The sequence below is a fragment of the Lichenostomus cassidix genome, chromosome 26 (assembly GCF_008360975.1).
Source record: "Lichenostomus cassidix isolate B80296 chromosome 26, HeHo_3.0, whole genome shotgun sequence".
In the NCBI taxonomy this organism is placed as follows: Eukaryota; Metazoa; Chordata; class Aves; order Passeriformes; family Meliphagidae; genus Lichenostomus; species Lichenostomus cassidix.
In genome coordinates, this window is record NC_139506.1 from 153,380 (window position 1) to 179,015 (window position 25,636).

At 52.2% G+C, this 25,636-nt stretch overlaps 2 protein-coding genes across 2 annotated transcripts; one reads left to right on the forward strand and one right to left on the reverse strand.

The window, feature by feature from the left end:
- The first annotated feature begins 6,184 nt into the window (after positions 1–6,184).
- On the forward strand, positions 6,185–17,648 carry TIMM17A (translocase of inner mitochondrial membrane 17A). The gene is made up of 6 exons (XM_085083061.1): positions 6,185–6,325; positions 11,380–11,479; positions 12,892–12,955; positions 13,681–13,809; positions 14,353–14,463; positions 16,529–17,648. The coding sequence occupies exons 1-6, from the start codon at positions 6,300–6,302 to the stop codon at positions 16,597–16,599; spliced, it is 501 nt and encodes a 166-aa protein (XP_084939187.1). The 5' UTR covers positions 6,185–6,299; the 3' UTR covers positions 16,600–17,648.
- Positions 17,649–18,552: 904 nt separating this feature from the next.
- ADIPOR1 (adiponectin receptor 1) lies at positions 18,553–25,469 on the reverse strand. The gene is made up of 8 exons (XM_085083060.1): positions 25,316–25,469; positions 24,972–25,189; positions 24,196–24,312; positions 23,265–23,436; positions 22,152–22,338; positions 20,973–21,160; positions 19,585–19,778; positions 18,553–19,290 (listed from the first exon to the last, which is right to left on the reverse strand). The coding sequence occupies exons 2-8, from the start codon at positions 25,119–25,121 to the stop codon at positions 19,162–19,164; spliced, it is 1,137 nt and encodes a 378-aa protein (XP_084939186.1). The 5' UTR covers positions 25,122–25,189; positions 25,316–25,469; the 3' UTR covers positions 18,553–19,161.
- Between the last annotated feature and the right edge of the window lie 167 nt (positions 25,470–25,636).

Genomic DNA, 25,636 nt, shown 5'->3' on the forward strand with positions numbered 1-25,636 from the left:
CTCCCCAGCCAGATCCCATCCTGCACACAGGCACTGGGTGCTCCAGGTGGGTCTCCCAGTGCCATGTATTTACAAACTAGACATTTCCCATCCTGACAGGAAATGTACATTCTTGGTGCATTCCAGGATTTCCTTTATCTCCAGCACTGCAGTGCCCAGGTCCTGCTGTCCTGCTCGTATCCTTCCTATGACTCACCAGCATGGCTGAGATTTTTTCCAGATTGTAGAAGAAACTATTGGGTTTAGTTTCCAAGTGCACAAATGTAAACATTGCCATGGTGGATTCCATCCCCATCACTTCTGTTTCCCTGATCCTGCAAAACTGGTCTTGGTGCTCATTGGCACTGGGAGGGACACAGCCATTCTCTTCCCCTGCTGGCCTCAGACACAGAACCATAGGCTGGTTTGGGTTCAAATGGACCTTAAAGCTCATACGATTCCATACCCTGCCATGGGCAGGGACACCTTCCACTATCCCCGGTTGCTCCAAGCCCCATCCAACCTGGCTTTGGACACTTCCAGGGATGGGGCAGCCACAGCTTCTCTGGGCAGCCTGTGCCAGGGCCTCACCACCCTCACAATTCCTTCGCAATATCCCATCTGACCCTGCCCTCTGGCAGTGGGAAGCCATTCACCCTTTGTCCTGTCACTCCAGTTCCTGATGAAAAGTCCCTCTCCATCTTCCTTGACTCTCCTTCCCCAACACTTCCATGGCTGTGACAGTGCTGAAGACAATGGAAATCACAGTTAATTTAGTGTTTGGTGTCCATTTGGTGTCATCTTTGCCTGAAGAAGCCAAATGAGTGTCTTGCTTGTTCCACCTTAATACAACCCTGTATTAAGGTCCTCTCTAAGGTCTTGTCTGGTCACTTTTCAGGATACAAGGCTGGAAATGTTTTAACACTCTGTGTTTTGGAAGAGAAATTTGAGTTACAGAGTCTGGTGATGGACGAAATTAACTGACAGGAGGGTGGATCCAGGTGGGTGTCAGGCTCTGCTCCCAGGGAACAAGAGACAGGACAAAAGGAAATGGCCTCAAATTGCACCAGGGGAGGTTTAGATTGGATATTGGGAAAATTTTGTCCCTGAAAGGATTGGCCAGTCCTGGCACAGCTGCCTGGGGCAGTGGTGGAGACCCCATTCCAGGAGGGATTTACGGGGTTAGTGGTAGTGCTGAGTGAACAGTTGGACTTGATGATCTTAGAAGGCTTTTCCAACCTAAATGAGTCCATTATGCTATTCTATAAATGTCCAACCTTCCAGTGTTTCTATGGTGTTGTTGTGCTCAGTCATCAAGTGCTTATAAGAGGTGAGCAACAAACTGGAAGCTCATTTCCAGGTGGAAAGCACACAACAAAAAGGTAGTGAGGAATCACATCTCTGTGTCAGCCTCTTCTTGGAACAATACAAGCATTCCCAGGCGTGCCACACCTAGCTCCAGGGACAGGACATGTAGACAGTCCCAGGGATGAACTGCAAAGCAGAGAAAGAATCATTCTAATTAAAAGGGAAAATCTGGAATTTTCTGTCTGCCTTTCCTTCACAGTAAATAATTGCAAACTTCCCCATGTTGTAAACTAATTTTCAACAGAATGAAATCACACCTTGATAAAAATCTCTATTTTGTGATTCCTGAATCTTGATTCCTGTGATGAGAAGTACACCAGATTCCCTAAGAAGCTGTGAATGTGGGCTGGGAGACTCCAAGTTTCTCCTGAAGTATCACCCATCCTTTCCTGATCCAGGAGTCCACAACTCCTCCCCTGCACTATAGAGCTGGGCAGAAGTAACAGACAGCATACTTTTCTATTCCTATATATTCCAACATTAGCAGAAAATCTGGGAAAGAAGCAGGGGACACCCTAAACCTGTCATGGGTTGGAGTGGATGGTGTCACTGTGATTTGTATTGGCCATCACACAGCCCTTTTTAACAGGGATATTGGCACAGTTCTGTTAGACCATATTCCACAGGGTTCTTAGGACTGTAGAAAGAAAACACCAGAAAGAAATTTTGTGTTTTCACCCCCGGATAAGAGGAGCTCTGGATATGTCTGCACTGGCTAGTCCTTCATGGGCTACCAACAACTGGGACTGGGGCCTTGCTCCAGAGCTAGTTCCAGCCACCACAGTGTGGATTAGTGAAGTACAGAATCCCAGAACTCCAAAATGGCTGGGACTGGAAGGGACCTCTGGAGTTCACCCAGTCTGACCCTCTTGCCCAGGCAGGGTCACTTGGTGACACAGGAACACTTTCAGCTCGGTTTGGAATATCTCCAGGGAAGGAGACTCCACACCCTCCCTGGGCAGTTGTTCCAGTGCTCTGCCCTCCTCCATGGAAAGAAGTTCTTCCTCATGTTGGTGTGGAAGATCTTGTGGTTTAGTTTATGGTCATTGATCCTCATCCTGTTGCTGGGCACCACTGGAGAGAGTCTGGTACTATCCTCTGACACCCCTTGGAGATATGTGTCTGGATTGATGGGATCCCCTCTCAGTGTTCTCTGGACTAACGAGGCCCAGCTCCTGCAGTCTTTCTTCATAAACAAGATGCTCCATGCCCCATGTGGTTCGGAGCAGTGGGATACTGTCTAGTTTGGCACACAGGAGCTCCTGGTGCACAGGAGCTCTGCCAGTCCCGAATTTATCGGGATCTCATCTCCACAGCAACCAACACCTCGATGGCACTAATGAATATTTCCTAACCACTTCCAACCTTGAAGTGCCACAACAAGCCATTAGAGGGGAGGGACAGAGACTGAGGCAGATTAAGCAACTTTTCCAGGCATATTTGCAAACTCTGGCAGAGCTGAGAAAGCTTTCAGTGTCCCCACCTCTCTCATTGCCATCTGGGACCATCCATCTGCCTTTATTTTTCCCTATTAGCTGACAAAGGACAGCTGAAATTTGAATGGATTCCTCTAGCCTGTTTTCTTTTCCTCTCCTTCACAACCTGCAGGAGGAGGGGTTAAGAACTGATCTTTTAATCATTTTCTAAACTGTTCGCTGAAGGGTTGCATTTCCCTGCCCGGCCACGACAGGCAGTGTCCTGTGGCCAGTGAGAAAAATCGCTTCTCTTCCACACCCAGTGGCATCTTTATCCAAAACCTCCTCCCCAGACACGTGTTCACACGACAGCAAGAGTGGAGAAGATTTTATATTTTGGTAAATGAACCAAATCCTGGCTGTGGGGAAACTCAGAAATCCCTGAAAGACCTTGGACATCTTCCCTGAGCTTGCCCAAGGTCCCTTGAGAGATGCTGAAGCTCTTGCACCTCAGGGACTTACCATGTTTCACCAGTGCTCCCACAGCTTGTGAAAGGTGGGATCAGAATGACCGTTCAGCCTGATTTAATTAACCTACCACTCACTGGGGGAAGCAACAAGGGCTACAGAAAAGAATTGCCACCCTGAGAAGGGTCAGAACAGTATGGGAGCAGTCATAGAATCATGGAATTACTGAGTCTGGAATAGTCCTCTAAGTTCCCCAAGCACTGTCAAGGCCACCACTAAGCCATGTCCCCAGGTGCTCCATTCACATGTTTTTTAAATCTCTCCGGGAAAGATGATTACACCACTGCCCTGGGCAGCTGTGACCACCCTTTTAATGAAGAAATTTTCCCCAATATCCAACTTGACCCTCCCCTGGCACAGCTTGAGGCCATATCCTCTTGTTCTGTCCCTTGCTCCCTGGGAGCAGAGCCCAAACTCCATGTGGCTTCCCACTCCTGTCAGGGAGCGGTGGAGAGCCAGAAGGTCCCCCTTGAGCCTCCTTTTCTCCAGGCTGAGCCCCCCCAGCTCCCTCAGCTGCTCCTGATGCTCCAGACCCTTCCTCGGCTATGTTCCCTTGTCTTGGTTTGAAAGACAGGTGTCTGCCAAGAGAGGTTGAACCCTCCCTTAGGACAGAGAATGTGATTTTTTTTCCCCCCCCTCCGAATTATTTAATTTTGTAAATCAAGGGCTTTCAGGCAAAGGTATGGGTAAAAAGGAATATCAGTTCTTTACTAGTATCTATAAACAAGCAATAACAATAATAGCAACCACAACTAGAACCAGAAACCAATAGCAGATGACTTGTGAGCTGCTGAGCCTTTTCCCGTGTGGTGTAATCACGGTTGCAAGCAGCAGGGGCGCTGTTGAGCTCCCGGCCGGGCAGGGCAGGTGCGATGACTCCCGAGCGGCTGCAGGTGGCGCTGTGGCGCAGGGTCAGGTCAGCCCCCGGCAGCTAGCAATGGCGAGCAGGCCGAGAAAGCTCGGAGCAGCGAGAAAGCAGGGCAGCAGGGGGTAGGAGCTGGCCCTCTCTCTCTCGGCCAGCCAGCGAGGCAGCAAGGATTTCTGCAGTCACAGCAGACGCCGCGGTCTCGTGCGGCAGAGGGCGGGGGCAGGCAGCAGAGGCAGCCGGGCTCCCCGGCAGCAGCTGCGAGGAAACGCAGCCCGGGGAAGCGCGCCCCTCCCAGTGGGAAAAAAGGCTGAATCAAAAGCTCACCCGGCCAGGAGAAGAGAAAAACAGGTCACAGCTGAATTTCCCCCGGTGGCAGCCGAAAAGCAAAGAGCCCCCTCTCCTCTCCGCGTCCGAACCACAAGCCCGCGTTCCAAGGGCCGGCTCTTCCCTTCACCTGCCCTGCCCAAGCCCAGCTTTTGTCTTTTACAAAAGACTTGATGGCTTTAAAACACCCAACTATTTGTTGCTTAGTAACAGTAATGGGGAGAAATTCTAAATGTACTCAACCCCCGACATCCCTTCTCTGGACATGCTCCAGCCCCTCAATGTCCTTGCTGAATTGAGGAGCCCAGAACTGACCTCAGGATTCGAGATGTGGCCCAACCACTGCCATGCACAGGTGGATGAAATCACAGCAGTACTAGAAGACACTGGAGTGGGGAGAACTGCTCTAGTGGCTGGGAGAGGCTGAGATTTCCCACTTTTCCCATCTCCCCTTCTTGGCCAAAGCAGATGCCACAATACCACCTCCCAGGAATCTCCAAAATTCCATGATCCCCAACCCCCCACCTGAAATCAGGCCAAATACACCTGTTCGTGAAACCCCAGGAGTATTTTAAAGCCCCAGAATCTAACACAGCACATGGAGCATTCCATCTCCTTCATGGTGCTTCAGCCCATGAATTATTAAAACAATTAAGTCCTTGGAGAACAACTTACAGTCAATTATTGCTACCGGATGATTTGCTGCCTTTACAGGACAGCAGATCATGTGATGTTAAATTAGGAGTAGAAAAGAATAAGCAATTTACAACCTAGAGGGGCTGCAAACCACTGGGTGGGGCAAGGCTCCAAGGAAGAAAAGGAGGCTCAGGAGGGACCTTCTCACTCTCTGCAACCCCCTGACAGGAAGATGGAACCGGGTGGGGGTAAGGCTCTGCATCTAGGGAAAAAGTGATAGGACAAGAGGGAATAGCCTCATCTTGTGCCGATTGCTCTGCAAGCTGCCTGAGAGTCTCCTGCTAGCACAGACACTGTTCTCTGGATTCCAGCTCTGCCTGCCCAGGGAATTGACCTGGTGATAGAGACATCAAATACCAGTTCCCAGCTATGTGTGGAACCACAGGAGCATCCCCTCGGATATGTGAGGTCAGTCCAGCTCGTGCAGCAGCATCAGGAATCATCTGGGCTTCGACCTTGACATTCCAGGCCAGGCTGGACAGTGCTTGGAGCAGCCTCGGGTAGTGGAAGATGTCCCTGTCCATGGCAGGGGGTGGAACTGGATGAGCTTTAAAGTCCCTTAGTACCCAAACCACTCCATGAAACTTGGAGCAGAGTGGTTTGTCCTTGGAGCAGCTTGCACAGGTACTGTTCCTAAAAAGCTGGAGAGGGACTTTGGACAAGGGCCTGGAGTGACAGGAAAAACGGCTTCCCACTGACAAAGGGTTAGATGGGATATCAGGAAGGAATTCTTCGCTGTGAGGGTGGGGAGGCCCTGGCACAGGGTGCCCAGAGAAGCTGGAGCTTCCCCATGCCTGGAAGCTTACAACGCCAAGTTGGACGGGACTTGGAGCAACGTGGGATTAGTGGAAGGTGTCCCTGCCCATGGCGGGGCGTGGCAGTGGATGGGATTGAAGATCCGTCTCACCCAAGGGATCTCGCACTCTGGGATTTCTCCCCTCACGACCCGGCGATACCTCCGCCATAACCGTGCCTGTCAATCAGTGCCGGGGGCGGGGCCGGGGCATGACGCACACGTAGATACCCCCCTGACTAGTGCCTCGTCCCGCCCTCCGCTGCTATTGGCCGGCTCTGGGCCGCCGCAACCAATCGCGCGCGGGGAGGTGGTGGGGCCGGGCAAGATGGAGGAGTACGCGCGCGAGCCCTGGTGAGGGGATCGGGATCGGGATCGGGATCGGGATCGGGATCGGGATCGGGATCGGGATCGGGATCGGGATCGGGATCGGGATCCGTGAGCGCCGGGAAGGGGCGGGGGAGCGGTGCGGGCGCGTCCCGGGGCCGCTCCTCGTCGAGGGGGGGCGGGGGTGACCTTGGTGGGGCCCCTGAGGGAGGCGGTGGAGGCCGCGCCGCGGGCGGCCGGCCGCCGCGGGGTCCGCTCGGGGCCTGGGCAGCCAAACCCCGCCGCTGCCGAGCCCCGCGCGGCCTTCCGGAGCGGGGAGGAGCCGGCGGAGCCCTGCGGCCTGCGTAGCTCGTGCACCTCCGTGGGCTGCGAGCCCTGCAGTGATGGTCCCACGTCGGGCAGCGCTTCGGTCCTTCAGCACTCCCTTACTCGCAGCTCCACCTCGGTCCCTCATCCTCAGCTTCTCTTTCAGCCTTCCCTTATCCTCAGTGCCTTCTCATCCTCAGTCCCCCTCGGCCTCTCTATCCTCAATCCTCCCTCATCCTCAGCTCCTCAAATTCTCAGTTTCCGCTTATCCACAGATCCCCCCCCCCCCCCACTCTCAGCCCTCGTCTTCATCGTCAGTCCTTTCGTCATCCTCAGACCCTCCATCTTCAATCCCCCGTCATTCTCAGCTTACCTCATGTCTCCCCCTGATCTACAGTCCCTCCAGTCCTCAGTCCCCCCTTCACACTCAGTCATTGTCTCAGCCTCCCTGTCCTCAGTCCTCCCTCTCATACACAAACCCGCTCTCTCTCAGCCTTCCCCACGCCCCACTCAGCTTTCTCTCACCCTTAATTCACTCTCAGCCTCCCTTCAGCCACCAAGTCCTCCCTCATCCTTGGGACCCCCAGGCTCCCCTCACCCCCCCATTGCCCCTGCTCCTCTCCCTCCCTATTTCCATAAGTGCAGCCTGCCCCCCCTGGCCTCACCTCCATGCCAAGCTGGTAGTGTCAGAACCCTGTCATGGTTCAGCTCTGGCTTTGTAGATCTCCACAGCCACACTGGTTGCAAATCAAAGGTTGTATTTGTAGTAATAAATGGATTAAATGCAAGCTCAGATGGAGGGTTACTGAATTCTGGGGAGAGTTCTCTCAGCATGGAGAGGGATTTGGGACAAGGGCCTGGAGTGACAGGACAAGGGGGAATGGCTTCCCACTGCCAGAGGGCAGGGCTAGGTGGGATATTGGGAGGAAATTCTTCCCTGTGAGGGTGGGGAGGCCCTGGCATAGGTTGTTCAGAGAAGCTGTGGTTGTCCCATACCTGGGCTTGAACAGTTCCAGGCATGGGGCAGTGTTCAAGGCCAGGTTGGACAGGGCTTGGAGCAGCCTGGGATAGTGGAAGGTGTCCTTGCCCATGGCAGGGGGTGGAACGAGATGGACTTTGAGGTCCCTTCCCACCCAAACCATCCTGAGATTCTGCTCACCTTTGCAGACAGAAACCTGCAACTGTTCATGAGCCTTTTTCCAAACTTTTCAGATTGCTCTGCTGACATGTATTAAGTTTCTCCATAAATGTCACCCCTGCCTTTATACAGTATGAAGTCTGGGACATGAGCAAAGTAAATTGTATTTATTAATAGTGGCTGTGGGCTCCAGGTAATCCCAAAATCACTGAGGTTGGAAAAGTCCTCAGACTATCAAGTCCAACCTGTGACTGATCCCCACCTTGTCAAGCAGACAAGAGTACTGAGTGCCATGTTCAGTCATTCCTTGAACACCTCCAGGGATGGGGATTCCACCACCTCCCTGGGCAGCCTCTTCCAATGCCTGACAGTCCTTTCGGTGGAGAAATTCCTCCTGATATCCAACCTGACCCTCCCCTGGCGTAGCTTGAGTCTTTGTCCTTAATGCTGTGCAATACGTACATTTTGCTGCCAAGCTGTGTGGGGCTGTTGGTGTCCCCCATTTTTCTGACAGCTTTGCTGCTGGTCACCCTGTTATCCAGCCCCTGGGAGAAGCTGTCCTGGGGTCAGGCTGGTTCCCTATGAGCCATAGGCACTGAGAAAGGGCCCCTTTGTTTATTTAAAGTGTGGTGGCCTCTGATTCCAGTGGTTTTCCAGCTTTCAGGAGAGCTGTAGGATGCTGTGGGGCTTGGAGGGAGGACTCACCCCTCTCCCAGGCAGCCAGAGCTGGTGTGTGGCTGCCCTGGAGCCCTGGGAAAAGTGAAGTCCTGCCCTCTGCTCTCCTCATCTCTGAGCAATCTCTGGTGCTGTTAGGAGCAGGAACCCGACCTTATCCACATGTCATTTCCCTACAGCCAGGGCACCCCTCAGAGTCAAGGAAAAAATTAACAATAATATTATGCTTGTAGATAAGTGCCAAATTAATAATGGAGTCATCTCTTTCCTTCTCCAATTCTTTATGAGATCTAGCAGTACCAGGGTTGGGGGTATTTTGTCTCAGCTCTGAGGGAGTTCAGAGGAGCTGACACATGGGATGGCTGTGCTGGGATCAAAGAGGTTCTCTCATTTAAAAGCTGCTCGGAAAGCTTGGAGAGTAGTTTAGAAGGAAAATTAGGAGCTCTGAAGGTAACAGCTAATGAGGTTAAAGAGGGAAGCATTCCATGATTGGGGTCTCATTAATGAGGCTTCAGGAAAAAGCATCCATGATTTGTAAAATGGAATTCCTTGACTTTGTGGGTAAGGGAAGCCCACTTTACATAATCCATTTAGATTGCCAAAAAGCCTTTTAATGAGGTCACTGTTAGAGAGTTAACGAAGGGAGAGAGTTGGGATGAGATGTTTTATTCATAACAGAGGAGATCAAAATCTGCACAGGAGACATGAGAACAAAACAACAAAAAATCCCTGAGAAGAAACACTTGAGTTGCTTTTTGTCCCGGGTTAATGATAAGACTCTCTCTCCTCCGAGAGCGAAGGGCCCCAACACCCCCTCCCCCACCCACAACAGAACCTCTTAGATGGAAGTGAAGAAAAAACTATTTATTTAACAAAACCACGCAGAGTGCCCTACAAGGCACAGGGGAAGGGGAAAAAACAAGGTGAAAGGCAGTTATTCAACCTGATTAAAAAGTCCTTTTCTCAGACGCAGTCCCTCTCCTCCTCGCCCCCCACCCGGGGCCGGGTGGAGCTCCCTGGAGAGCTCTGCTGTCCTCTGGCCCTCCTGGGTCTCCGGGTGGCAAAGCAGATCGAAGAGAAGGGGTCCAAACGAGGAAAAAAAAGAAGAATGGAAAAAACGGGAACAGAGCTCACTCCGACCCCCGTCCAGCACGCAGTCTCTGCCGGGCGACGAATCCTCCCCCGGAGCAAGGCTTGGAGAAAATGTTTTCAAAACAACCCGCGTTTCTCTCTGCGGCTGGGTGCAGTTAAAGAGACAGGACCACACATTTTTCTTTCTTGGGCATATAAGCCAACGATAGGGGATAAAGGATTATCATATCATCAATCCAAGACACTTTTCATCTTGGTGTCTCTGACAAGAGTGTGCCTGGAACCTCTTCCCGATGCAGGAAAGAGCAGAAGGAAAATAAACTGTTGAATTATTGAATGCAGTCAGGGCTGGGGGGGTTGTAATGAGATGAGATCATGTGCAGACAGGGCAGACAAACAGGAGGTGATGAAGGATAAAATAAACCCCCTGCTTCCTGAGGCCATGTGGGTTTGGGATGTGCATGTGGCTGTCACTGGGGACACTCGATAGTGACATTTGAGTGGGGTCCTGGTGCCCTGGGAACAACCCAGTGATCCAAGGTACAAAAGCAATCACTGAGTGTGACCCGTGCACACAGGAGTTTCCTTGGGGAGGGGGCAGGGCTGGCTGCGGGGAAGAGGTTTGGAAGTAGGTAATGAACATGAGGAGCCTGGGAGAACATGCAAGGAGGAGGGACTGCAAACAAGAAATACATTTTTCAGGAAGAAAACAGCTTGTAGCAAAGCCTTCAGCACAGTGAGTGTCACCCCTCACTAGAGGAGGTCTGCGAGGTGGGGAAGTGGCTGGTCACTGGTGATGTATCCTCATGTGCAGGAGCTGGAAGCTGTAGGGGATCCTCAGGAACAGAAACATAACATTTCAAGTGAAATTGGAAATGCTCATTGATGCTGCTGCCTAACATAAACACTGAACCTGCCATGATTTGTGACCTGCATGCTGTTGTAGGCTGATTTTTCTGCATTTTCTGATTATTGGCTGTGTAGGAGTTATATCACCAGAGTATGTTGCTGGATGATCGTGATACAAGATGAGAGAAACCAAACAATTTTGTTATTTTATGCTCTGAAATTAACCACAGTGACAACAGAAGTTAATGCCATCTTAAAGCTCACCTAATTTAGGAATTTGGTTTAGGGTTGCAAGGCTCCAGTTCTTCGCAGAGGTTCTGAACCCCAAATTAAGGCTCTCCTGGCAGGTGCTGACAGCCTGTGCTGCAGGAAGGTGCTTCTGTGCAATGTTTTCCTGGCTGTTCTGTGGTATAGGAGCAGGAATTGTGGCTGCTACACCTCTGAGGGAATCTGTGTTTTGTTTGAATGGACTTCAAAGATCAGGGATGCATCACGAAAATCCTTTCCAGCTCAGCAAAGATGACTTTGAAGACTCACTTAAATAAGCAGAACTAATGAAAAGTGTGAGTGATTCAAGAAAACGTGTTTTGTGCCAACTGGGAACCGAGTCTCATGGAATTTGCCACCTCAATCCTCTGTAGGTCAAGAGAAGAATGAGATCAGAGAATTTAAAGCTATTTACACGATGTAAGTAGGGCAGAGCTGGAATTCTGCAGGAGTTTTCCATGATGGAAGTATGTCTCTCTCCCTTGTGTGAGGAGTTCAGGCATTTCTGTATATTTGGTACTTCTCACTCCAGGGAAGGGGGTCAGGAGGCTCTCGCAAAGGTTGAGTTTGTTTTGCCATAATATTCCTGTTTTTTTTGTTGCTGCCTGCTCAGTGAGGTAGATGTGAGACAGTACAGCCACCAGGCTCAATCTTCACCCCAGTTATACCAGTGCCAAAATGCTGAATCCATCCCAGTCACTTACATGGTTTAACATCATGGAATTTAATTTTTTATCTCTATTTTTCTTTCCAGTCCCTGGAGGATAGTGGATGACTGTGGAGGAGCCTTCACCATGGGGGCCATAGGAGGGGGCATTTTCCAGGCTATCAAAGGCTTTCGAAATTCTCCAGTGGTGAGTAAAATCCTCTGAAGGTGCATTGACTGCAGTCTTGCCTTCACTGTCCTTCCCCGGGGCATCTGGCAGTGAAGGGGAAGGAGAATAAATCCCTGTGTGGGGAGCAGGGCTGATTAAGTACCTGTACATAGTTAATCCAGACCATGAGAATCTGTCCTGGCTCAGGATCTGAGGGGGTCCTTCATCTTTTGGGATAAAATTGCTGCTTCCCCATGTTTGTTCTGGTGGCCACAATGAGGCACTGGTAGCTCGTTCCTCCCTCACTGAGGAATGTTTCCATCGGGATGGGGAAGTGCAGAAGGTAACATCTATGTTGGCTGGCCTGTGGTTCTGTTTGCATGGAGGGACATGAAGCCTGGGCTCTCCTTCCTCTCCTGGCCTCTCTGTATCTTTTAAATGTGGAACGACTCAAAGGAAGAATCATTTTCTCCTTCAGATTTATATTAAAGGGTATAATTTTCTTTAATTAATCTCTTAATTATTGCCCTTTTTATTAACTGGATTTTTTAATGCTCAGGTTTGGTTTCAATGCAGAAGTGAGTAAACATGGAAGAGAAGTTTTGCTGATGCAAGTCTTCACTTTCGGGATATCTGCTGCAAAATTTTGGCTATAAGCCCATTGCAGAGACATTTGTTAAGTTAAGATCCAATTTCTACTTGAACATTTGTTTTACAATTTCTTTGACTTCATAGAAAAGGTGTTTTTGCTGTTACTAAGTTGTTGGTTTGAGGTGGGTTTAGTAAATAACTGTTTCTAAACCAGTCATGTCCTGCAGACGCTTCATTTGAAAAGGACTGTGTGCTTAATTAGATTCTTAATTTTGCTTAAGACTTGCTAAATAAATCTGTCCTCACTTCTGAGTGATTTTAACAAAAATAAAACTTGGTGGATGTTCTTTAAACTGTGTTAAAGTGTGGGAAAACGTGTAATTGTAGTTCTGTGGGGTCCTGGGTGACACGGTGGGTATTGGACTCTGGAAGACTCAGCATGACATTGCTTCTCTTGGCTACAGAGACATGGTCATTCCATAGTCATTCCACCTGCAGGAATGACTAAACGTAGGACAACTAGTGGGATTGCCCATCAGATAGGAAGAAAAATGATACATGTGAAAAGTCACTGCTTATCCTGCTAAAATGTTACTCTAATGCCTCCTTCCTCAGCCACTCAGGCTGTGAACCTAAATTGTTTCCTGCCTGGTGACTGCAATTCCTGTCTGTACCTAACAGGAATATTGTAAGGGAGTGATAAATAGTGAAATAGGTGTAAAACACACTTTGTGTCAGCTCCTCACAGCTGCTGAGGGGGCTCAGAAATGTGTTGGGATTGTGGCACGTTTTTTCAATATAGACTCAGTTTGGCTGTAAGATTTTGCTGTTTTATTTTAACTAAATTCTCACTATTTTAGGGTGTAAACCACCGTCTGCGGGGGAGTTTGACAGCCATTAAAACCAGAGCTCCACAACTGGGAGGTAATGGATTTTTGGGGTTTGTTGCATGGAATTGACTGCTGGTAGATAACAGTTTGGTAATGTAACATGATGCAGGTGCACTGACACCTGAGCTGTCTAACCAGGTTTGTTGGCCCAAACAATGGATAAATACGGTTCTGATACATCCAAAATGAGTTTGGAAACAGTCTGTGTTCCTGGAGTGATAAGCTAGGGGTAATAACTGGTCATATCTTAAACAGCAGAGCTCCCTGGAGCCTCTTCATGGTGTGCGGGGGGTTAGGATAAAACTAACTCATTACATGAAGCGATCCAGCTTGGATCAGAAATAGAACTTGGGGGTATCCCTGCATGTGCTGTAGGATGCTGAGCTCCTGAGGCCCCAGGAGCAGGGTTGAGATGAGGTGTGAGGTGTGACATGGCTCTGCTTTGTCTGTGAGGAAAAGGGATAAATCTGGAAGTTCCCTCAGTTAATCTGGCATTGTTAGGATGAAAGTTATAATCGCAGTTTGATGAAGTTTCTGTAGTTAATTATATATTAGTGAGATGACATATAAAATGGGGGGCAGGGTGTAATGACATGAAATTGGAAATTTTCCTTTGTTGATTTTAACCTGTATTTGGTTCTTTCTGAGTTTGAATTTCCTTCGTGTCTGAAAGGGAGCACTGTAACACTAACACAGCACCTCTTGTGCAGCACAACTGGCTTCTCTGCTCCAAAGTAGCTTTGGTTTGATTTGGAACAGGTAGCTTTGCTGTCTGGGGAGGTCTCTTCTCCATGATTGACTGCAGTATGGTCAGGATGAGAGGGAAGGAAGATCCATGGAATTCCATCACAAGCGGAGCCCTGACTGGAGCCATTTTAGCTGCAAGAAGTAAGAAACTGGGGATATGAATTGAAAACCTGCTGTTCTCTAAATGTACAGTTCTCATTGTTATAGAAAAGCAACAGTGTGTGACACCCAAACTGCAATTTGTTGTCTCAGACACTGAAAAATAACCTGAAACTTTTCTCCTGTGCTTAGTAAAGTAATAATGAGGTTCCCAAATGTTCCAAGTGTTCCGTGAAGCGGGGTGGGAGGGGAGTTGCCCAGTAATTATCCTTTAATGCAGCTTAATGGATGCAAAATTACTGCTCTGAGTCTGCTTTAGGATAGATTAAGACTGCACAAAGGGGGATGAGACCCTGGCACAGGTTGCCCCGGGAAGCTGTGGCTGCTCTGTCCCTGGAAGTTTCCAAGGCCAGGTTCGATCGGGCTTGGAGCAACCTGGGATAGTGGAAGATGTCTCTGCCCATGGCAGGGTGTGGAACAAAATGAGCTTTAAGGTTCCTTCCAGCCCAAATCATCCTGGGTTTCAATGGATTCTAACATGCGACAAAGAAATTAGAAGTGTTGGTTTGTGCTTTTCATTTCCAGATGGCCCAGTTGCCATGGTTGGATCTGCTGCGATGGGAGGAATTCTCCTGGCCCTGATCGAAGGAGCTGGAATTCTGCTGACAAGATTTGCCTCCACACAGTTCCCAAATGGTAAGGAGCCAACAGAGGATGTGTCACAAGGATTTGCTTTGCTAATGTACCCCTGGCAGTCATCTGCCTTACCCTAGAGTGAATCTGCACTGTTCTGCCAGCTCCTGAGGCTGTGGAAAGCCAAGGAGGAGCTGCAGGTGCTAATGACACGAGATTTTCACCAACTCCTTCTTGTTGGGAGACTGGAGGTGGCATGGCTGAGAGCAGGGATCTCTCAGCCATGCCATTGTTGTCCCTGGCATCTGCCACACACCTGACACATGGTGGCAGCAGGGTTTTACTCAGGAGTGGGACACAAAGGTTTGAGGCAATTGCAGGCAGCAAGTTGTGGAGGAAAGGGGTGGTTCTGGCAGGCTGTGTGGGGAACTCCGGGGCAAATGACATGATAAAGACCAGGCAGATACAGATATACAGATTTCCAAGAAGGGTGGTGGTGGTGTTTTTCTTCTAAACTGCTTCAATATCTACATCCCATTTTTCTTTCCCAAGTAACATGCAAGCAGAACTGTCACTGAGTCAGAAACTGTTCTGTGAATGCTTCCTGTGGAAAATCCTAAATACGTTTCTCACAGAATCCCAGACTGGTTTGGGGTGGGAGGGACCTCAGAGCCTGTCTAATTCCACCTCCTGTCATAGGCAGGGACACCTTCCACTAATTCCACATTGTTCCATGCCCTGTCCCACTTGGCCTTGGACACTTCCAGGCATGGGGCAGCCACAGCTTCTCTGGGCAATCTGTGCCAGGGCCTCCCCACCCCCACAGGGAACAATTCCTTCCCAATATCCCATCAAACCCTGCCCTCTGGCAGTGGGAAGCTGTTCTCTCTTGTCCTCTCACTCCCAGCTTTTGTCCCAAGTCCCTCTCCAGCTCTCTTGGAGCCCCTTTAGGCTCTGGAAAGGGGCTCTAAGATCTCCCTGGAGCCTTCTCTTCTCCAGGCTTAACATAGCCAGCTCTCCCAGCCTTTCCTCATAGGAGAAATGCTCCATCTTATTTTGGGAAGAACACAAACAAACCTCTAGTGTTGGATGAGTAGCAGGTCACTAATTCCCAAGTGAATCCTCTCCTGGGTTTGTTCACCAATATTCTTCATCCAACCTAAACTATGACAATTTCTATTCTTCAAAGATGCTTGAAAATTAATCTGCCTTGGAGAAAGTGTATCATCTGTCCATGACAATTAACTCTCTCTGGTTCGTCCCACCACAGCTGTGTTGCTCCCTCCAGCGGCAGGCAGTGGATCAGGAAGCTGACTCCACACTTGTTCCATTTCACTGGTTGCTTTATTGTTGACAAGTCACTGTAGTTAAACCTTTCCAGAGGGGCCAAGGTCACTTCAAGGGCACTAATGTGGAAATTTTCAGCTCCTTTAGGTCTGGAACAGTTTCCCTCTCCCTGCTCTGGTTCATTTCCCTGTTAGAAAACCTTGTCTAGTACAAGGTGTCCCTGCCCATGGCAAGGGGTAGAACAAGATAGAGCTTTAAGGTCCCTTCCAACCCAAATCATTCCACAAGTCCATGATTCTATGAAACTTGGGGCAAAGTGGTTTGTCTTTGGAGCAGCACAGGGTAATTTTCTTAAAAGAGAGCTGAAAGAGGGGCTTTGGACAAGGGCTAGCAGTCACAGGATGAGGATGAATGGCTTTCCACTGCTAGAGGCAGGGTCAGATGGGATATCAGGAAGGAGTTCTTCCCTGTGAGGGTGGGGAGGCCCAGGCACAAGGCTGCCCAGGGAAGCTGTGGCTGTCCCATCCCTAGAAGTGTCCAAGGCCAGGTTGGATGGTGCTTGGAGCAACCTGGGATAGCAGAAGGTGTTCCTGCCCATGGCAGGGGGTTGTACTGGAAGAACTATAGGGTCTCTTCCAACCCAAACCAATCTGGGATTCTATGCAACTTTTGAAACTTTTTATGGTACCCAAACCATTCCAGAATTTATGATTAATTTTAAGAGGGATTTGCTTAAATAAACCCCCTGCGAATTCTGTTAATAGGAAGAATGTACTGCCTTTTCGTACATTTATTTGCCTTTATTTGCCTCTATTTGCCTTTTCTCCTGTCCCTGCTCCAGGCCCCCAGCTGTCAGAGGATCCATCCCAGCTCCAGCCACCCCCGTTCAGCGACTACCGACAGTACCAGTGATCATCCCCAGCGTCCTCCTCCTCCTTTTCCTCCTCCTCCTCCTTCCCTGTTCCTGAGCTGTCCTGCCTGGAGGATGTGGAGGGGGTTTGTCCTTACACCAGTGGTTGCCCCTTACACACGCCAGCAAGACCTGCAGCATTTCTCAATGTCAAACTGCTCAGGAGAACTTTTAGAAAAGAAAATCTATTTATTCCTGGTAGATTCCATTGCTGTAAAGTTACACGTGTGGTAGAATACAAGGAGGTTTGAGACAAGGACCAAATGGAGTCTTGTCATCCTTTGGACACAGACTGGAGTGAAAGTGTTGAAGTCTCCTCTGGGATGTGGCACCTGCAGTGAATGCAGCTGGAATGTGGCCTCTTCCCTGTTGGATTTAGGTTATGGGGCTGGAGGGGGAAGCATTGCACCTGCTGCCAGCACAGCCCCCTGCTTTTCATCTGGGATCCTGGCCTGAGCAGAGTTACCACATCTGCTCTGCGGTTTTGTACTTAAACTCCAGCCATGGACGCCCCTTCCTTCTTGCCAGCAGTTACAAAATCACATCCAGTGAGGTTTTCTGTTTAACTTGTTAATTAACTCATCGATTCTATTGCTTGCTGGTAGTTCCTGATACAGTATCCAGAAAGACTCCAATAGTGTTATCTGAGCAACTCCTGGCTTTTCCTCTGACCAGGGAGGAGAAAACCAAATCAGAGCCGTGTAGTGGAAGCAGAGGATGGAAGGAACAGAAATGCTGGGAATAATGTTGACAAGTGGATGGATTAGGGTTATACAAGGTGTGGACGCATGTGTGAGAGCCTGATCATCTGTGTCCTTAAAAGGGACATTTTCCCATTTCCACCCCGCTGCCTGCCAGAACCATCCCAGGACTAGCACGGCTTGTGTCTCGTCTAATTCGTTACAGTTACCACTGGTTTGTAATCAAACCATCATGCACAAAAGCGCCTTTTGTATGTCTGTCGTGTGTGTGTGAAGGCTTATCTTACTTTTCCGCTTCCCTGGTTTCTTGGGCAGATTTTGAAGATAATTTTCTTGATTTGTGTCACTCAGCTGGTGTCTTTTCTGTTCCCAGGTTAGTGTCTATGCAGTGAGAGAGAATTAATTTGTGGATTGCCTGTCCAAACGTGGGTGTTCATCCCTGATGTTTTCTCAACCTCCAGGGGAGGAGCACTTGGGTGGTGTTCAGATCCGTGTGCAGTTCCAGGGTGTTACTCCCAGGCCTGGCTGTGCACCATGGAGCTTTGCTGGGAGAGAGGGACACTCATCCGCGTCACCTCCTGGAGCACGGGGTGACCTCTCCCAGCAGTGCTGTGTGTAGAAGTGGGCTCAGCCTGGGTGAGATGTGGGATACAGGATCGGTTGGGTTCTGCCCAGGTGGGACAGGGTATGCAGGACCTGCTGCTGCTCACCATGGGGGCTCCTGGCAGCCCCAGCTTGGGGGATTTGCAAAGCTTGGCCACATCCAAACAGCTCAGCAAAGGGATGCCCTCACCTGTGGGGGATGGCAGGGACAGGTGGCAGAGGGGTTGTGGTGGCTTTGCCCACACTTCTCCCTCAGTCCTAGGTCAGGCAATAGCCTTCAGCTGCCTGAGCTGGGCTTTACTGTGCTGGCCTCTGCTCCCCCAAACTCCCTGACAGTCACTGTCCTCTGTGAACCTGGAGAAGGCTCTGAGTGGGGCATGGTCCTGCACTGCTCCCACTGCAGCTGGGCTGTGACACCTCTCTTGGCCAGCTGAGCCTTGAGGGAAGTCACAGCCCTGGAGCTGTCACCAGCTAGAGTTGGGTTTCCTGCCCTGTCATCACAACACCCCAATTTCCTGTTTTATTCCAGCCCAGTCCAGAGTCCACTGCAGCTGGAGGAACCCCACTGACCAAGGGCACTCCTGCCATGCTCCTCTGGGGGTGCCCAGATCCCTCTCTATCCCATCCCAAAACCAGACACAGACGCATCAGTGACACTGAACTATTGACCTTTTTATTTCAATCAGCTACAGCAGCTCTACATTCCCTACAATACTGTCCTTCCTCCCTCCCCCCCAACAGTAAAGGAGCTGAGGACACTACAGCGGCAGTGTCGTCTTAAAGCTTAGTATTAAATATTAAATATTCTTTCATTTATGTTTACATTACTTTGTCAAGGAAAACAAAACAAAAAGGACAATTAAAACTTCAAATTACACGAGTGTGTGCCTGTGCCTGGGGCGGCCCCAGCCAGGTGGTGCTGCAGGGAATATGCAGAACTCCTGGTTCATAAGGAGTGGGATGTGCTCGGCTGTGCAGGAGCAGGGAACTCTCCTCGTGCTGTTGGAGCAGTGGGTGATCCCGGTGTGGGTAAAACACTCTGGAGGAGGCAGGAGCCCCCCTGCAGCCCCAGTGCAATGCGTGGCAAAGGGGGTGAGGATTTGGTCAACAACTTTGCTAAAGGATTTATCAGTTTCTTATTTTTTTGTTTCCTTAAAAAAACAAACCAACAACCCCACACGGTTTTGAGTCTTCCTTTGATTTTAGCAAAGACGAAAGTTTAAAAAGCACTTAGGAAGCTTGTACTAAAACCAGGCGCTCTCAGAGGAGGGAGTCATCTGTGCACCCCCCTTCCAGGCCATAGCGGAATTCCTGCAGGTTGGACACCCCGTAGAAGTGGACAAAAGCCGCAGCCACCACCAGCACATGGAAGATCTGATGAGACTGGAACTGCAGGGAAGTGAAAAAGCCTTTAGACCAGACCAAAGGCGACAGCACCACTGTCAACACCTCTTCCTCCTTCCTTGCTGCTCCAGGACTGCCCTCTGCCATAACTCCGTAACTCCCAGCAGTGATTCCCACCCTGTGCTTTGCCCTGCCCTGCCCACGGACGGCACCCATTCAAGGTTTGCCTGCCAGCATGTGCTGGGGCATAGCAGGACACCCCCAGCATCCAAGCCCATCAATGCCCCCTCCCCCAACCCCACAGCTGCCCCCAGACATCCCATTCACCCCCACACTCACCCAGATGTCAAACTTGCCCGGGAAAAAGCGCTCAGGGATGCGGGCAGCGTAGAGCCCAGCGCCCGTGATGTACATCACAGCCATGAGGAAGAACCAGCCCATCTGCCCCACCGTGGTGGCCTTCACAAAGCCCTCGGCGATGGTGAAATGCATGGTGGGCACGACTCCGCTCAGCCCTAGTCCCAGGAACACGCCTGCAGCCCAGAGAGGAGGTCAGGGAAAAGAGTTTGGTGTGGAGGGAAGTTGCTCCTCCCACCAACTCCTCTTAATCCCTCATCCTGTGCTAGGGAAGCAGCTTTTCCCCAATGGGTTCATAGAATACCCTGAGCTGGAAAGGACCCATAAGGGATCATTGTGTCCAACTCCTGGCCCTGCACAGGAGACCCCCAAACAATCCCGCCCTGTGCTTGAGAGCATTGTCCAAACACTCCTTAAACTTCGCTAATCCTCGTGGCATTTATCCTTCACAAAATGAGGGATCCACAGGTCCACGTCCCAGGCAAACTGCCCCTGTGTTCATTGGGCAGAATCCACCCAGTGTCTTAATGCAAGGCTGCAGCAGCTCCCACTCTATCAGAATAGACATTTTGGAAGGTGCCAGCCCCTTGGATTGCATGAGGAACACAGGCACCCCTTCCAGGAAAGTCATTTCTCGGAGCTCCTGAGGAAGGAGCTCAGCAGCAGCTGAAATGTTCAGCTCTGGCCTCTCCTGAGTTGGCAGAAAACAAGTGGCCCCGTGGTGACACTGGCTCAGAACGGCTGTGGGTGGTACCCGGCTGGATCCTGCCTGTGCTGGGGGCACAGGATGCAGTGGGGAAGAGCCACGGGGACATGAGTCCTGCCTGTCTCTTGCCCTCATCTGAGTGCTCTCAGGTGGCTTCTGGCTCAACATGGTCTCTCCTCACTCATGTAGCCAGGAGAGTGCTCCAAGAAACATTTGCTCCAGGACCCCCGGGAGCTGGGGACGGAGGTGTCTCCTGGTGCACAGCAAGGCTGATGGGACCTGCCTGTGGGTAAATCAGGGTGTGGGGCTGGAGGTAGCCCACCACCCTACCCCCAGGTAGGCAGGGACCAGCCAATGTGTCTCTGGCAGGGAAGAGCTCAGGGATGTCTTCCTCCTCTGCCTCAGCTGCAGGTTCCTGCTGCCAAACTGCTTCCTGGAGAAGGCAGAGAAGGCACAGCCCCAGCCTGCCCAGGGCTATTTTTAAATTTCAAACCTCAGGTCTGCTCAGGAGATGAATCTCCAGCACAAGAAGAAAAGGCAGAAGGCTGCTCCCTGCAGTGCTGTGCTGCTCAGGGGGAATGAATCCTGCAGGTGTCCAGAGCTTTTCCCAAGTGGGATCTGCCCAAAGTGCCTCCCAGGACTTGGGGGAGGAGGGAGATCCTACCTGCTCTGGTCTGCCTGTGCTTGGGGGTGGCAAATCGGTCCCACTGTGCCACGATGATGGCAGAGATGCCCAAGACACAGACGATGGAGAGGTAGATGAGTCTTGGCTGTGGAGAGCAGTAGAACGAATAGTAGAGCCATGGGACGAAGCTCCCCATGATCAGCAGTGCAATTCCTGAATAATCCAACCTGCAGCCAGGGTGCAATGACAGAGAGCCACGGGTGAGCCCCAAAATCCACCCCCTCCAAGTGTGGGAACTCTCCAGCCTGCAACTGAGTGGAGTCACTGGGCAGGAGGGATGTACTGGGGTCCCATCAGGGCCAGGTGGGACAGGAGGAAGGGCCTGGGCACGGTGAGAACGCTGGAGATGAGCAGGAGGGGGCTGGAGCTCAGACTACCAGGAACAAGTTTCTGCACATGGATCTGTGATCCTCCACTCAAAGCACTGTGGATTGACTGATCCAGGAACCATCTCACCACTGAAACACAGCACCTGCACTGCCCCCACTGCCTTCCCAGGAACACAAGGGCTTTTCTGCTGGGTTTGTTCTGGAGACAAAATCACATGGGATCTCTGTGGGTTGTGCAAAGGGGATGGGCAGGATTTCCAGCAAGCAGCACCCAAAAAAACACCTTTAAGAGCCATGTGGGAGCAGATTATCACTTGAGGACCTCACTGTGAAGGCTGACACGAGCTTGACTCTCAGAGCAGCCCAGGAAGAGGCACCAGCCACTGGCCAGCCTTCCCATTCTGCTGGGAATTCTGTTTGTGTTCCTTCTTTCCATTTGGTTTCAGTCCAAACTGGATCCAAACCAGAAGTTTTAAAAGCATCCATTAAACTGGGACCTGCCAAACTGGCCAGTTTGCCCACTCTGCCCAGTGACAGCGAGACCCCCCAGTTCACTGCTACGAGGGGCACTGAGCCTGTTCCCTTGGGAGCTACAGGGTGCCAGAATCTTTATCATCCACCTGAGGCCCCTGACCTGGCAGATTTAAGGTGCTCAGGCAGAGCCCTCCAGAGCCCCATTGTGGTTCTCCCTCAGTTCCATGCTGGATTGGGTGGACACTCCCTTCCCCCAAGGATAAAACATTTGGGAATGCAATGCTTTCCCAGAGGAACTGCTGCAACAACCCAAAACCTCCCAGGAGACCACAGAACCACACTCATGCTGACTCACTTCGAAAAAGTCCGCGAGACCTTCTCCGAGTGACAGTAGACAGTGTGGAAAAGCCAGGAGAAGCTGAGGCACAGCACTGCTCCCAGGAAGAACATCCCGAACACCACCTTCTCTTGGAGAGGAGCCATGAAGTACATGTTGGGACGCAGCATGGTCAGGATCCCCAGGCAGAGGAACAGAACAAACCCTGCAGGAACATATGGAGCGACAAGTCAGGGGGACAGTGGGGGAGTTCAGCAGACCCAGGATGAGAACATCCCTGGCCATGCTCTGGGAGGTCCTGGATGTATCCCGGACATGCTCAGTGACCCACAGTGGGTCCTTGGCTGACGCCTTTGTTAGTGCAAATGAGCAGGGCTGAGGGCAGGGGCAGGCACAGGGCAAAGAGCTGCTGAACATCCCTGTTGTTTCACAGGATTATGGAATCACAGACTGGTTTGAGTGGGAAAGGACCTTTAAGATGATCTCATTCCACCCCCTGCCATGAGCAGGGGCACCTTCCACTATCTCAGGTTGCTCCAAGCCTCATCCAACCTGGCCTTGGACACTTCCAGGGATCCAGGGGCAGCCACAGCTTCTCTAGGCAACCTGTGTCTGGGCCTCCCCAACCTCACAGGGAAGAATTCCTTCCCAACATCCCATCTAACCCTGCCCTCTGGCAGTGGGAAGCCATTCTCCCTTGTCCTGTCACTCCAGTCCCTTGTTCAAAGTCCCTCTCCAGCTCTCTTGGAGCCCCTTTAGGCGCTGGAAGGGCTCTAAGGTCTCTCTGGATCCTTCCCTTCTCCAGGCTAAGTATTCCCAGCATTCCCAGTCTAGCTCCAGAGCAGAAGGGCTCCAGCCATCAGAGCACCTCTGTGGCCTCCTCTGAACTCACTTCAGAGGACATTCCTCTGAAGATTCCCTGTTCTCCCCAGGACACATTTCCCCATCCCACTCCTGCAGTGGCAAAGCCCAGCCCTGGTCCCTCTCTCCCACGGGACTCCAGGCACTCCATGTCTGATCCTCCTGCATCTGCACAGGGAGCCATGGGCATGGGGAGCACCGAGCCTGTCCTGATCCTAATGCAGCATCTGAGCCTCTCTAGCCACAGGGCTCCTCCTTCCCCCCAGTCACCCAGCAGGTGTGTCCAGATGTTGCCCGTCTCAGTGTGTATCCGGAAGATGCTCCGGAAGCAGGCACGGAAGGAGGGCATGGGGGGCCGGTGTCCATGCAGGAGGTAATCGTTGTCCTTGAGCCAGTCGGGCAGGACGTCATATGGGATCACGCGCCAGCGCCCTTCCCACACCTGCAACACACCATGGGGATCAGGGCAGCCCAGGACCCCAAATCCATGGGAAATAGCCCAGCGTTGGGATGCTCCTCAGGGAGACAAAGTTTGGCTTCTCTGACATTAGATGCCCTGTGGGACCCTGTAGGCCACTCACATCCTGCACTTTGCTCCCCACAGCCCCCTGGGGAGTGATTCCAGGTCCTCCCAGGGAGTAATGCCCAGCCCTTCCCCCAGGAATTATTCCAGGTCCTCCCAGGGAGTGATTCCCAGCCCTTCCCCCAGAAATGATTCAATGTCCTCTCAGGGAGTGATTCCAGGTCCCCCCAGGGAGTGATTCCCAGTCCCCCACAAGGAGTGATTCCAGAACCCCAAGGGAGTCAGGGGCGATTCATACCCTCAGCTTTAACCCTTCCATACCCACCTGCAGTGGGAATTCCCATTTGGTTAGGGAAGAAGCACAGGAGCCACAGTGACTGCAGGCACCGGGTGACACCTTGTCTGTCACTCAGTGCTCCTGGCCCCCTCCCAGGCCCGCAGGAAAACCAGGATTGCTCCCAGGTCCACACCCACCACGCCAGGCCAATCCCCATCCCGGCCATCCCCTTCCCACACTGTTCCCGGGGGATGCTGCTGGGAGCAGCCCAGCAGAGCCGGAGCCAGCTGCGGCCACGTGGAGCTTTATCTGCACACTGCGACACATTCCGTCACCCCAAGCCCTGGGATTCGGGAATCTGCTCCAAATCAGGACCAGGGGACCACCGTGGGCTCTGATACCTTGTACACGAATTCTTCCATCTTCTCCATGGCATGGTGAGCCTGCAGGGGCAGGGTCAGCACCCGCACCACTTCCTCTTCCTCCTCGCGGGCCACCGGGCACGGCGGATCCTCGGCCTGCAGGGAGAAGGGCCGGGAAGGAATCATTCCAGTCCCCGGGAGAAGAATAATTCCTGATCATCTGAGATCACTTGTAGCTTCATACCTCCGAGGGGACAGGCAGGACCTGCCCGTCACCCTCGCTTATGCAACACGCTGCTGCCTGACCCATCGCGGGCGGGCTAATCCCAGATTTATCCTGTAGAAAAGCGGGATTAGCGCCAGGGATTTTCATCTCTGCGACCAGGGCTGGCACAGCCGCTCGGCCGAGGCGGGAAACCCGAGCCTCCAGCCCAGCCCACCCGAGCACAGGCGGCTCCGAGCTGGGAAGGCTCTGGGTCCCGGCAGAGTGCCCGCTCTCCTCAGCCGGGAGAGGGTTCGGGAAGGTGATTCCCAGCCCTGTGGAAATGCTAGGGCACTGGGAACACCCTGGGAACACCTGGCACAGACACGGCGATACCGGTGATATCCATGCGAGAAGCTATCCAGCTCCACGCCTGCTCGGCAGGAGCAGAGTTTGGGCCGGCTCGGAGCAGCCTGAGGAACGACCCGGAGCCGCATTCTTCCAGCTGCTAATGGGATACAGGCAGATTCCCTGGACAACCCGCGGGGACGGAGCGAGGAGACTGAGCCGGGCTCTGGATCCCCTTCTGCCCGGGACTCTCCGAGAGGCTCACGCTGGCCGCGCCGACGGGTCCTTGGTCCCCCTTCTCCTCCAGTAGCGGTCCCAGCTCGGCAAGCTCGAGGTGCGCCCGTTCCCGCTCCCGGTCCCGGCTGGCGGCCGCCAGTCCACTGCCCGCTCCGGCGGGGGCCTTGCGGGACGCCATGGGGGCGGCGGGTCCGTGCGGGTCCGAAGCAGCCGGTTAAGGTCCCTCCTCGTCCTTCTGCCGCCGCGCTGGGGGGGGAAGAAGCACAGAGTGACAGGGACTGGCGGGATCGGCGGCAGAGTCCTCCCCGCTGAGCTGGAAACAGCGACCTTGCCCGTCCCGGGCAGCCCCCGGACCCCCCGCCAGTCCCTCACCGGCCGCTACATCCCGCGGGCGGCGGCGGCGGCACCGGAAGCAACGCTAAAGGAACGGGAAAGCAGAGCGCCACTTCCGGCCTCGAGGCCGCGCCTCCGCAGAGCCCCTTCCCGGGAATGACGTCTATGACTGACCAAGGCAGCTGTCTGTCTCTTTTCTCTCCCGCCCCGCCGCCCGCCGCCCGCTGCCATTGGTCGAGCCGCCCGGCTGCGGTGCAGGCGGAAGGCGCTCTGGCCGCGCCGCACGGTGTTGTTGCTGCGCGCTCTGCTGCCCCCTGCTGGCATCTCCAGGGTCCTGCGGAGGGCAATGACGGGACAGAG

Coding starts and splice junctions, on each gene's coding strand:
- TIMM17A (XM_085083061.1), top strand. CDS start 6,300: ATGGAGGAGTACGCGCGCGAGCCCTG. Junction 11,480..12,891: donor GCTTTCGAAATTCTCCAGTG/GTGAGTAAAATC, acceptor TCACTATTTTAG/GGTGTAAACCACCGTCTGCG. Junction 12,956..13,680: donor CAGAGCTCCACAACTGGGAG/GTAATGGATTTT, acceptor GATTTGGAACAG/GTAGCTTTGCTGTCTGGGGA.
- ADIPOR1 (XM_085083060.1), bottom strand. CDS start 25,121: ATGGCGTCCCGCAAGGCCCCCGCCGGAGCGGGCAGTGGACTGGCGGCC. Junction 23,437..24,195: donor TGGAAGAATTCGTGTACAAG/GTATCAGAGCCC, acceptor GGTGTGTTGCAG/GTGTGGGAAGGGCGCTGGCG. Junction 22,339..23,264: donor CATCTGGACACACCTGCTGG/GTGACTGGGGGG, acceptor ATGTTCCTGCAG/GGTTTGTTCTGTTCCTCTGC.